Source organism: Myxine glutinosa, chromosome 5 (genome assembly GCF_964187855.1).
Source record: "Myxine glutinosa chromosome 5, kmMyxGlut1.1, whole genome shotgun sequence".
Classification (NCBI taxonomy): Eukaryota; Metazoa; Chordata; class Myxini; order Myxiniformes; family Myxinidae; genus Myxine; species Myxine glutinosa.
The window spans coordinates 619620-633374 of record NC_136265.1 but is presented as its reverse complement, the minus strand read 5'-3'; the positions used below and the strand labels follow the sequence as shown (position 1 = coordinate 633374).

Sequence of the window (13755 nt, the reverse complement as noted above, 5' to 3'; positions counted from 1 at the left end):
ATTGTAATAAAATGGCAGCCAAGTTTTTCTGTGCAGGATGGGCTGCAAACATATGACATGCTTTATAACCACCTTTAGAGGCCATTTTTCCCCGCAAAGCGGGGGTTGGCCTTTTTCGGGAACCGTGGTTGTTGTTGTTTTCCGGTCCCCTTTTTGAAGCAATGTTTTACAGCCGGATGCCCTTCCTGACGCCAACCCTTTTTGCCGCCTTTAATGACAAACAGGGAATTACCAGTGAACTGGTACTCAATTAGCCGACCTCGGAAGGATGACAGGCTGAGTCAACCCCCCTGGCATTAATTCAGCGATCGACCGGGATTCGAACCCAGGATCCTAGGATCCTAAGCCGGCACCCTAGCCGCTAGCCCAACACCAGGACTAAATAGCCCAACACTAGCCCAACACTAGCAAACATATGACATGCTTTGTTAAACCAAAATAAATGTGACATTTATTTTTCCATCAGTTGCACTGATGTACGAATGTGAAATTGGGAATTTTTCCATCTGTAAAGTAACGAATGGCAAACTCTGGTGAGCTTCAATTTCATAAACTTTCAAAACGAATTTGATAGTGTTGAGCGTGACTCAATGTGGAAGACGCTGCAGATCTATGGCTTTCCCAAAAAAATGAACATCATCTTCAGATCTCTGTACCAAAACATGCAGTGCTATGTTCAAGATGGCCGAGAACCAAAGGATCCTTTTGGTGTTCTTCAGGTGTCAGACAGGGATGCATCTGATGTGAAATTTTTACGATTAATTGATTTTGTTGTGCGGTATACAGAAGCCTCACATTGGGAATTTGGTAGACCGATGGAAAACTGGGAGATCTGAACTTGGTGATTGTATTTGTCTTTTAAATGACAACGTTCAGGAAATGCAAGCCAAGACAACTGGCTTGGGACAAACAGTGAGGAAGATCGGACTCCAAATTAACGAGTTGAGGAACAATAACATATCTCACCAGAACAGATCAACCTTGAAAATGAAGAAGTGAACAACGTGACAAAGTTTTCCATACTTTGGCAGCAGCTTGCAAACACGCAGAGACAGTTTTCTAAACATTAAAATAGGAATTGGAAAAGCAAGCAGTGCCATTGAAAAGTCGAGCACTGTAAATGTGAAGTCATCAACTAGAAAACAAAACTGAAATTATTCAACAGCAATGTTATCTGTGTGTTGCTGTATGACACAGACCTTGAGGACCGACAATCAGATTGAACGAAAACATTAAACCTTCCAATGTAGGTGTTTGTGTGGCCCAGTCTAAGGTCCTTGAGCGACCAAAGATATTGGTCGCTGCCGCCGTCTCCAATTGAGATATTGGAGACGGCGGCAGGGATTTTCGAAGCTCCACACGGTCTCCACGTTTTTCGAAGTTAAGTCTGTTCACAATTGTATTTTGTCGAAACTGTATTTATCTTTCGGTGTGTGAAGTTATTGTGTGCAACTTTGGTTGTTTCTCGGTGTTTATCTTTCATAAATTGATCGTCTGTTTGCCGTGTCGCGAGCAAGGCCTTGTACAGTGTGCACTGTACAACCTTGAGGCTTTGTTTTTCTCTCAGTGGTCCGTCGTTTGTGATCCAATAACTTTCGTTCTCTGTATTCCCAGGCTTTTCACCCATAGCCTACTTCCTTGTGTAAATCTCAACTCAAAAAAAAAAAAAAAAAAAAAAAAAAAAACATTTCCTTCTCTATTCTCATTCGTTTATTCATTCTTATTCGTTCGTTCGTTCTTCGACCACGTGTTTCTCCCCCATTTCCCCAGATAGTTTTCACTCATTAACCTTCAATGTTTACACTTTCCCCTGAAGTTATGTATTCCGTCATATTTTATAACACCTTTTTCTTCTTCTTCTTTAAAAGGCTGCTTTCGACTTGCTCACCAAATCAATTCATCCCAAAAAAAATATCCATCTCCTATAGTGCCTTTTTTCTACATTCCCTAAACTCTCCTGCACTCCATCCTCCATCCAGCGTCCTTAAACGTATTTTTAACTCGAAGGTCACAAGAAACTCATTTTGCAATAAATGTTCGTTTCCCATAAATCGTACACTTTCAAAAATCCAATCTCACCCCTCCCCTCCAAATCTTCCCCATAACCCCTCCCCTCCAAATCTTCCCCATCACCCCTCCCCTCCAAATCTTCCCCATCACCCCTCCCCTCCAAATCTTCCCCATCACCCATCCCTTTCAAATCTCCCCCCTTGCCCCCTCCCTCCTAAACTACCCCCTCACCCCTCCCCGCCAAGACGCCCCCTCGCCCCTCCCCTCCTAGACTCCTGCCTCACCCCTCCCCTCCAAATCTCCCCCATATCCCATCCCTTTCAAATCCCTCCCCTTGTCCCTTCCCTCCCAAACTCCCCCCTCACCCCTCCCCTTCAAATCTCCCCACCCTCATTGCTTCTAAATTTCCCCCCTCTCACTCCCCCTCCTCAAAGCGTCCTCCCCGCTTCTTCCCCCTTCAAACTCTCACCTCCATCTCCCCCAACCTTCTGCCTCGCTCTTCCCCCTCCTCAAATAACACCTCATTGTGGCTCACCCAATCACCATCAAACCTTTTGTCCGCCCCATCCTTCCCTTTCTCCGAGCTATTCTGAAATCTCTGACACACCTTCAACAGCTCTCCCTACCTCTTCCACCTCTTCCACATCTTACCCTACCCCTCCTCCCCCCTGTTCTGTATCTGATGCTCCCCCTTCCTCTTCATTAACGGTATGGACCTCAAACATCCGGGGCCTTCGTTCAAACTTAACTGATCCCTCCATACAGGTTGCTTCTGTCAAACCAGACGTGATCTGCTTAACAGAAACTTTCCTCCTTTATGATGTCTCTGATTCCATAGTATCTCTCCCGGGCTACTCCCTCCTCCGGTATGATAGACCTGAGCCTCGTCCTGGAGGCGGGGTTGCTATCTTTATCAAAAACTCTCTTCCTCACTCGCCCTGCACTGCACTCTCTCCACCTCACCCCCAGGAATACCTCTGGCTACGGCTTCCCCTTCGCTCCCACCTCTTGTTCATATGTGTGTTGTACCGTCCACCAAACAGTGATGACTCCATCTACATCTCGCTGTCTGATGATATGGACCAACTTCTATCTACTCATCCCAACTCTCTCTTCCTCATATGTGGTGATTTCAACTGTCATCATGCCAGTTGGCTGGGTGTGGGTACCTCTCTCACCAGCCATGGCTCCTCAGCAAAGGACTTCTGCGACTCACTGGGACTGACACAATCTGTCAATTTCCCGACCCGGATCTCAGTCAACGGAACATCTTCTCTTCTGGACTTGGTTATGACTAACTTCCCTGAAAATGTCTGCTGCTCTTCTTCTGCTCCGATCGGATCATCTGATCATGTCCTTGTTAAAGTGGACATCTCTCTGACCATCCTCAGGGAGCCTGCTCAGCGTCGACGAGTCTGGCATTTCACTCAGGCCAACTGGCACGGTCTTCAAGCAGCCATCAATCATCTGGACTGGTCTCCCATCTCTACCACCTCTGACATCAACTCATCCTGGGAATTCTTCCAAAGTAAATTGCTCTCTCTCATGCACAGATTTATCCCATCTCGTCTTCAGTTGTCATACCCTTCCTCCCGTCCATGGTACACGGAATCTTGTGGTGAGGCTGTTGCCCAGAAACAACTTGCCTTCGTCTCCTGGAAAGCAAATCCAACGGAAGGAAATCTCATTTCCTTTCACAAAGCCCGAAACAAGTGTGTGTCCACCCTCAGGAGAGCCAGGAAACAATATCTCTCCGTTCTCAAGACCGAACTCTCTTATCTGTCTCCCTCTTCCAAATCCTGGTGGCGTCTGGTCAAATCCGTTTCTGGTGTTTGTTCCCCCTCCATCCCCTCCCTTACCTCAAACGGCTACACAGCTGACTCCGCACGTGAAAAAGCTGAATGCCTCAACTCTGTGTTTGCCTCTAAATCTTGTGTCCCAAACCCATCCCTCTCTGTACCCACCATACCCAGTCGTACCCTGCTGCTTCTGGACTCCGTGTCCTTTCCTCCTGACAAGGTGGAAAAGTTTCTGTCAACCCTCGACTCTGATTCTGCAACTGGACCCGACGGCATCAGCCCACGGGTCCTAAAATCCTGCTCTGCTGCTCTATCTCACCCTCTCTCTGTTCTCTTCACCCTCTCTTTTGCTCAAGGTCAACTGCCATCTGCTTGGAAATCAGCCAACATCACCGCTTTGCACAAAAAAGGTGCAAAAACAGATCCTAGCAACTACAGACCAATCAGCCTTCTCCCAATTATCAGCAAAGTCATGGAATCCATCATTGCTTCTGATATGAAATCTTTCCTCTTCTCCAATGGCTTGATCTCTGATCATCAATTTGGTTTCAGACCAGGTCACTCTACTCTGGACATGCTGCTTCTGCTGTCTCAACAATGGATGGAGGTCCTCAATGCCAAACAGGAAATTAGAGCTGTCTCCCTCGACATATCACGTGCCTTCGACACGGTCTGGCACCCCGCTCTGCTCACCAAACTCTCCTCCTTTGGTATCCATGGAAATCTCCACGCATGGCTGGCGGACTTCCTCTCTAGTCGTCGTCAACGTGTGGCCCTGAATGGGTTTCTCTCATCTCCTCTTCCTGTTCAGGCTGGAGTTCCCCAAGGCAGTGTTCTGGGCCCCGTGCTTTTTCTGGTCTTCATCAATGATCTCTCTGACTCTCTCGAAAATCCTCTCTATCTCTTTGCTGATGACTCCACTCTCTGCCGCTCCATTCCTCTTCCCTCAGATCGGCAGTCTGCTGCCTCCTCACTCTCTGAAGACCTGGACAAAATCACAGACTGGTCAAACAAGTGGAACATGTCTTTCAATCCTGACAAATCTCACACTCTTACTATGTCTCTCCGAAAAGATCGACTGGACAACCCTCCCATCTACTTTCTCAACAATCCTCTCCAAGAAGTTCTGTCGCTCAAGATTTTGGGTCTCACTATCTGCCATGATCTTTCTTGGGAAAACCACATTTCCAAGCTGGCCTCCAAAGCCAGTCGCCGACTGGGCATCCTCCGTCGTGCGAAGTCCTTCCTCGGCACACCTGAGCTCCTCACCACATACAAGGCTTTCATCCGCAGCTCAATGGAATACTGTTCTCCCCTATGGGCCGGTGCTCCTGCCTCACACCTAGCTCGGCTTCACGCTGTTGAAACCAAAGCTTTCAGAATTATTGGAATCTCCCGCGATGAAGCTATCTCTGAGGGCCTTTCACTCACTCACCGCAGGCAGGTAGGTGGTCTTTCTGTCTTCTACCGACTCCTCTCCGGCCTTGCACCCCCAGCTCTCTCTGTGCTCTGTCCCCCAAATATTCCTACAGGTCGCACAAGATCTGCCAGCAACCCTCTGATGGTTAAACTGCCGAAATCTCGGCTCTCCGCTCACCTTCACTCTTTCATTCCTCTTTTCTCCCGCCTCTGGAACAAACTCCCTCACTCCCTTCAATCCCACTCCTCCCTCCAGGTCTTTAAAACAGCTGTTCACCACCATCTCTTATCTTCCCCCATCCAAAACCTTGATCTTTTCTACCCCCGCTAATTCACCCCAGATCCACCTTGTTTGAAATTCCAACTTCTTTCCTGGAAGTCCTGGCAGTGTCCATATGTTTTATACCTCTCCCACTGCCCCCTTTCCACGCCCCCCCCCCCAAAGCCCTCACCCTCTCTCAGATCTCTCGATGTCTCCATGTCTCTCGGTCTCTGCTCTCAAATGTTGTGTTTGTGTCCTTCCCCCTCTCTCCCCACCGCTCCCTATGTTATGTTTTATGTGTCGGTTTGTCTTTCTGTGTGATTAATGTTCGCTCTTTCACGAGCCTCGATCTTGTATACAAAAAAAAAAAAAAAAAAAAAAAAAAGTGGCTAAGCAACAAAAAGATAAATGTCCTTGAGTGGCCCAGTCAGAGCACCAACCTAAATCCAATCGAAAATCTGTGGCTGTCCATCAACGATTCTTCTTCAAGATTTCTGTCCATCAACGCTCACCACGTAACTTGATTGAACTTGAACAGTTTTGTACAGATGAATGGGCAAATATTGCCCAATTAAGGTGTGCAAACAAAGTTGATAGAGACATATCCTAACAGGCTCACAGCTGAAATGCTGTCAAAGGTGCTTCCACCAAGTATTAACTCAGGGGGGTGGACACTTATCCAACAAAGAGATTCTAGTTTTGTATTTTTAATTAATTTCCTGCAATTTGTAGAATTTGTTTTTCACTTAGAAGTTGTGGGTTACGATGTGTAAATAAAGGTGGAAAAAGTCTGATTTAATTAATTTAATTCCAGGCTACAAGGTAACAAAAGGTGGAAATTTTCAAAGGGGGTGTGGACTGTATCAAGGCCATTGTCCACAATGTCTGATGACAGACTTCCAAAACAAGCTTGGTCATGGACCCAAAGTTTGGAAAGGAAGAGAAACAGACCCACGGGTACTTTCAAAATAATCATCTCAACTGAGGCACGATACATCACACTCTGTGATGAAACTGGAAAGGCTGGCACAGGACAGAGCTGAATGGCATGGTCTAGATTCTGCCTTGTGTGCCCAACGGCACGAAGACCACACTAAGAGGGGAATTTATGACATTTTGATAAAATAAATAAACCTTATCGTAATAAATTTTTATTGAAATTTCAAACTTGTTACATTATTATGGCCCCCGCCACAAGCTCTTTGTGGATGAATTTGCGAAACAGACATTGAGAACAATACTTTGGATTGATGTAAGGAATGGTAAAAGAGAACGAGGGATGTTTGTTTCATTTTAAGATGTATCATCAGTGAGAAAGGTTTTTTTTTTGTTTTGGTTTTTTTTCCCCCTCTTTGCTGAATTTATAACATTTCCATGTTTGGAAAACAACATGTTTGGTTCCCATTGCAGCCATCTCAACAGGAACAAAGCCTTTGTGAATTGAAAACCGAAGTTCATTCATTAAAAAGTCTTTTATTGAGCAGGTAAGGTTTCTTCACATCACTTTTGTTCAAGTTGTTTCACCAAACTGACACACCCACACACTCCATTTAGTCAGTGTGATACATTATAAACACGCAATACATTCACTCAGTGTAATACATTATAAACACGCACTACATTCACTCAGTGTAATACATTATAAACACGCACTACATTTACTCAGTGTAATATATTATAAACACATACTACATTCACTCAGTGTAATACATTATAAACACATACGACATTTACTCAGTGTAATACATTATAAACACATACTACATTTACTCAGTGTAATACATTATAAACACATACTACATTCACTCAGTGTAATATATTATAAACACATACTACATTCACTCAGTGTAATACATTATAAACACATACTACATTCACTCAGTGTAATACATTATAAACACATACTACATTTACTCAGTGTAATATATTATAAACACATACTACATTTACTCAGTGTAATACATTATAAACACATACTACATTCACTCAGTGTAATATATTATAAACACATACTACATTCACTCAGTGTAATACATTATAAACACGCACTACATTCACTCAGTGTAATACATTATAAACACATACTACATTTACTCAGTGTAAACCACCTTTAGAGGCCATTTTTCCCCGCAAAGCGGGGGTTGGCCTTTTTCGGGAACCGTGGTTGTTGTTGTTTTTTGGTCCCCTTTTTAAAGCGATGTTTTACGGCCGGATGCCCTTCCTGACGCCAACCATTTTTGCCGCCTTTAACGACAAACAGGGAATTACCAGTGAACTGGTACTCAATTAGCCGACCTCGGAAGGATGACAGGCTGAGTCAACCCCCCTGGCGTTAATTCAGCGATCGACCGGGATTCGAACCCAGGATCCTAGGATCCTAAGCCGGCACCCTAGCCGCTAGCCCAACACCAGGGTTTCACACTCAGTGTAATACATTATAAACACACACTACATTTACTCAGTATAATACAGGTAGCAAAGGCGCAGGAGGCATGTAGGAAAATGTTCGGAGAACGCTTGGATTCGGAAGAGGGTCAGAAAGCAGTATTCAGGATTGCAAAGCACATAGCGAAAGAGAGGTGTGATGTGATGGGGGTGAGTTGCTTGAAGGATGAAGTGGGACAAATCGTTGTCGACCCAGATGGAATTAAAGGAAGATGGAAACGGAGAGGCTTACGTGCTTGATATTTGGCATAGACATGGCCATTGAGCCTGGGACGAACATGGCCGAACTCAAAATATTTGACGATCCATATTTTTTATTCATATTTACCATATCCATCCATATCGATCCATATCATATCCATATCAACGGAATCAGAGCAGGTGGGCGCTGATTCGCTCAGAGCGATCACGTGATGACGCTATGAACGCTATGACGCTATGAAAAAAAAAATCGCTATGACGCTATGAAACGCTATGAACGATATGACGCTACGACGCTATAACGCTATGAAAAAAAAAATCGCTATGACGCTATGAAAAAAAAAATCGCTATGACGCTATGAAACGCGATGAACGCTATGACGCTATGAAAAAAATAATCGCTATGACGCTATGAAACGCTATGAACGCTATGACGCTATGACGCTATGAAAAAAAAAATCGCTCGCTTTACCAAGGGGCTCGCTCTCCCCCCGTTCCCCTCCCCTCCCCCTCCCCCGCCCGGCAATGCCGGGTACTTCTGCTAGTATATTATAAACACATACTACATTCACTCAGTGTAATATATTATAAACACACACTACATTCACTCAGTGTAATATATTAGAAACACATACTACATTCACTCAGTGTAATATATTTTATACACACACTACATTCACTCAGTGTAATATATTGTTACGGATCTCTACGTCGGCCCTTTTTCCCCTTAAGAAGGGGGGATTAATCCCCTTGTGTGCGACTGACCGACGTGAGTCCAGAAGTCCCAACGCTCCTTCCGGTCGGGAGCAGCCAGGGTATTTGGTCTACAAAAAGTCCCAAGGACCTGAGTGCCACTCCTGACCGCGAAGCAGGGGAGGGACTCCCGCTCGAACCCCGGTTTTAGATGGTCTAGTTGCCGAGCGGTTTTTAGCAACCCGAAGTTCGAGTCATTAGCATTCACTAACCCGATTCCGAAACGTTGGCCAAAATCGCGCCACAGGTGTTCTATGTGGAAACCTCAAAGACGAACGGATGTGAAGAAGAAGGCGGCAAAAGTAGGAAGAACAAATATGATTTATTACTAACTATTATGTACAAGACCAAAAGTAACTAAGGAGAAGGAAAGATACGAAAATAAAGACAGAAGGATGGAAGGACCAGAAGACACAGTGCAAATACTAACTTATCTAAACAGGCTTAACTTATCCCCCTGGACAAGACACACAAAACAAACACGTACACAAAAGGATGGAATGGCAGGAATGGTTTGGGACGGCAGAGGAGGGTCCAGGCAGATGGTAGGCGTCGAGGTCCAGCTCCAAGCGCGCGCCGTGCTTTGGGGTCGAGGCGAAAACCCGGCAAACACAGCTCCGCTTCGGGCTGGCAGCGAGGAACCGGCAGCTCCACGTATTCGGTTTCACACCGGCAGCTGTCTCACGCGTCCTCCGCCTCCTGCGTCTCCGACGCTCTTTTCCTACTCCGCAGAATCTGCCTCTGGTCCAGCGCACCTCCCTCAGATCCCTCTCTCCGCTTCTCCTCAACTGGACTCTTACACACTTCTTCAAAAAGGCTTGCGCGGGCGCTTTTATAACGCGCTTTGAGATCAACCCGCGCCACGCCCGTGATGGTATCTCACCAGCCCTGATTGGCTGGTGGGGGCTCGCTGGCTCCACCTTCCAATGACGAGGGGCGGGCAACGCCCTTGTTCGTGGGCTTGACCGCGTGCGTAATGGAGTTTGGGGTGAAGAAAACCACCCAATGCACTGAGAGGATTGGGGGAGACTTGAAAAGGGATTCTATCTTATCTGATTCGGTGCAATGCAGAGTCAATTAATGGGAGACACAGCCTTAAACTAATACACATAATAAGGAAATAACTATTGAAGGGTATATGGTGGCCTACGTGCTTGCGATGGAGTAACTAAGAGGACGACCTTTGACCTTTACACACAAAACGGAGATATTTACAAGGAATCATTACACTTTACAGAGGGTGATATTTACAACAATTCTCAAATCCACAACACTGCACCCTCATCCTCCAGGCACGTTCTCGGGCCTATAAAACTTTAACTTAGTGTGACACGTAGGTGTAGTTCCCTCTACATTTAACCTGACCCTGAGTGCGACAGGTTTAAAACACAACGAAATGTCCCTCTGCTGCATTGCACCCTACCTAACAGATTCACGCCCACAGCTAACCGAATTGCGGAATGGTTTTCAAACTAAACATGAACGGTGGGGAGCATTATTTACAAGTGACGCTAATTGTATTTACAAAACGCAACCCAGGACCTGCGATTGTTCCTTTTGGGGGGGGGGGGGGGGGGACAGCCTGCGCTGCATCGATGCACCAGCACCAACAAAGAGCACCATAAAGCACCATAAACGCACCAGAGTGCACAGTCACCACAGTTCATAATAAAAAATAAACACACCCTTGTTGGTGTCTTGTTCTTCGGCTCCCTCTGCTGGCCAATGTTCTTCCAGATGTTGTCTTTCTTCGTCTTCTTGCTGGCGGCCTATTTGCAATAATAAAAAGCACAAAACGTGTCCATTTTTATTTATGGCCCACAGGGGCTGACTATGGGTGGTTCACCTGTGTGGCATAGGTGCCACGTCACCGAGGTCCGCAAGCAAGATCCTGGGCCATCGTGGCCGGTTCCAGCAGAGGGGCCATGCCCCAACCCGTGGGGTCCATGAGTGGTGCTCAGCCACAGACATGTGGTCCATAAGTGGTGCGTGGATGCAGGCAGCTGTGGTTGTGGGGGTTCGGGCACACAATGGCGGACTCCCGCACGCTCCCCTCGGTGCCCAGAGAGCACGATCCATGGGTCGGGGAAGGAAGACATAGAGGACAGGTTAGCGAGGGGTAAGGTCACAAGGGTACACATCAATAAAGGCAATGCAAGGTGAGGTGCGTCTGGAGACTGAGCGGAGAAAAGCTCGTCCCTACCGTACGTCACCCCCCCTGTTACCTACTCTACCCTTGCCCCTTACCCCCGTATGTACAAAAACAATCTACACATTACCAATTCGTCACTTCTGTCTCGTCTTCCCCATATTTCCCCCAATACCAAATTCGTCACCACAATCCCTCTAATCCAAAATGTGCCATCACCAATTCATCATCAATCCTCATAAGGAGGGAGAGATGGAACATCAGCACAATGTCACACCCACGTCATGATGCGTCTCACAATCCAAACATTTGCACAGAAAAATAACAACAACAAACCATGGCACGGTGTGGAGCACCGTCGTTACCTCAGGTGAGTGGATGTAGATGGTGCAAGGAGATTTCCATCCTATCTACCTTCTAAATGACATTAACACACTTTACACTACCCGGAGTCTTTCCCTGCCAATCCATTGGCAATCTTACTCTATGCGGTTTTAAGAACCAAATTCCCATTGACCAAACTGTGGTGCTTCATCAATTTGGGGTCTCACTCCCCCGATTCAACTCCCTGTGCCTTTGCACAATTTCAGGACTGGGTCGTGTGGCTCTCCCAGCAGGTCTACCCACCTGCACACCTCCACCACTGCAGTTGCCTCCGAGCTTACCTGCTCCTTACCTTAACCTATCTACCTGGGGGAGGCCCTCTGGCGCTCTCCCCACTCAGTGCCCCCTCTGACACTGGGCTACCCGGGTCCGTCCTCCGGATCCTCCGGCCCCATCCACAACTCTAACGGCTCCCAGAACCCACCTGCGGCCTCACCTGGCTGACATCCTCACAGTGGTGGAGTGCCCATTTAACTACACACACTAACAGGCCACACGCCCAGCCATTTCCATGTCACTAATGCACCCATCCAAACACCATTCTTCCACCACGCACCACAGATGCCAATATCCAACCACAATTTACCTACTCCCTCTACCTACCTCTTAAACTACCCTCCCCGGGTATTCGTGATAGGGGTCCACTTTTCCCCCATTCACACCTTCGCACCATCCACTCCACTCCACAGTTTCCACCATACTCACTCCACACCATCCATTCCATACTCCATGTATTCCATACTCCATGTATTCCACACAACCATTCTCCATACACCTGTATTGGCACACCTGTGCAATCACTCCTACTGGTGCTTCCTGCACCCTCCTTCCTCCCAGGCTTCTTCAATCATTCCATACAATGCACAACCACAATTGTTCCTCATGCACTGCTCCATACACTTCCATGCTCAATACAACTCACAATCACAATTATTCCTCATCGCTGCTTCATACACTTCCACGCTCAATGCAACTCACAACCACCTCACTCTTTTTTTTTTTTTTTTTTTTTTTTTTTTTTTTTGTATACAAGATCGAGGCTCGTGAAAGAGCGAACATTAATCACACAGAAAGACAAACCGACACATAAAACATATAACATAGGGAGCGGTAGACAAGATGGGGAGAGAGGGGGAAGGACACAAACACAACATTTGAGAGCAGGGACCGAGAGACATGGAGACATCGAGAGATCTGAGAGAGGGCGAGGGCTTTGGGGGGGGGGGGGGGGCGTGGGAAGGGGGCAGTGGGAGAGGTATAAAACATATGGACACTGCCAGGACTTCCAGGAAAGAAGTTGGAATTTCAAACAAGGTGGATCTGGGGTGAATTAGCGGGGGTAGAAAATATCAAGGTTTTGGATGGGGGAAGATAAGAGATGGTGGTGAACAGCTGTTTTAAAGACCTGGAGGGAGGAGTGGGATTGAAGGGAGTGAGGGAGTTTGTTCCAGAGGCGGGAGAAAAGAGGAATGAAAGAGTGAAGGTGAGCGGAGAGCCGAGATTTCGGCAGTTTAACCATCAGAGGGTTGCTGGCAGATCTTGTGCGACCTGTAGGAATATTTGGGGGACACAATTTTCACAATACACTTCCGAATACACTTTCAATTCTCAAACACACGGCATCATCTGATCTACCTGGTGCCCTGCTAAAACTCGCGCTTCCCCGTCGCCCCTTACATTATTGCGCTCCCTCGTCATTATCATCCATTCTAACCTCTCTATGTCCCCGACTACCTGTCCAATGTTGCTACTTAAATCTACAGTTACCTATGGTCATCTCTAGGTCCCGATACATTATCCAAACCCTCCCTCGGCGAGCTTTCACTGCCAAACCCCATAAAACTATAGCTCATGTGCCCCGTATGTGAGGGATGGCAGAGTTGCTATCCCATCACATTGGGTATCTCCCGCTATCAATTTGGCTCATCCAATTCCAACCAATCAAAAAATTTCCAATCACAAATTCCCGATCCCTACCAAATGTCCTTTCTCTGGAGCCTCGGTGCGTCGTTACCTCATGAAAACTCGGCTTCGCAAAGCCGAGCAATGAATGCGGGTGGTTTGTTGCCGGCGGTTGGGTCCGTCCGGCATTCGGTGCGGGGAAGGAGGTTTACTCGGGCCGAGATTCCACACACCATCTCGGCACGGAACCGCCCGATGCCCCAATCTCGGCCGGCCGGAACGCCGCGACCACAAGGGGTCGCCGCGCCGACCCTTCCTAGGTGTCCTCGAACCGGGCCGCCCGCTCCGCTTAGCGGAGCACGGACGCGACCGTGCAGAGCGAGGCCCGGCGTGGATCGCGTATGGCTTCGAAGCCGCCGTGGTTATGATCC

The 13755-nt window shown here is 47.1% G+C and overlaps 1 protein-coding gene across 2 annotated transcripts in view; it reads left to right on the top strand.

The window, feature by feature from the left end:
• The window catches only part of PEX14 (peroxisomal biogenesis factor 14), a 90742-nt gene that overhangs the window by 67554 nt on the left and 9433 nt on the right, over positions 1 to 13755 (top strand). Inside the window, exon 8 of one of the 2 annotated variants that reach the window (XM_068117974.2) lies at positions 6901 to 6974. The exons of the other annotated variant lie outside the window; for it this stretch is intronic. Within the exon in view, the coding sequence (XP_067974075.1) occupies positions 6901 to 6974 (74 nt within the window). The remainder of the gene's footprint in view (positions 1 to 6900; positions 6975 to 13755) is intronic. 2 annotated transcript variants of the gene reach the window in all.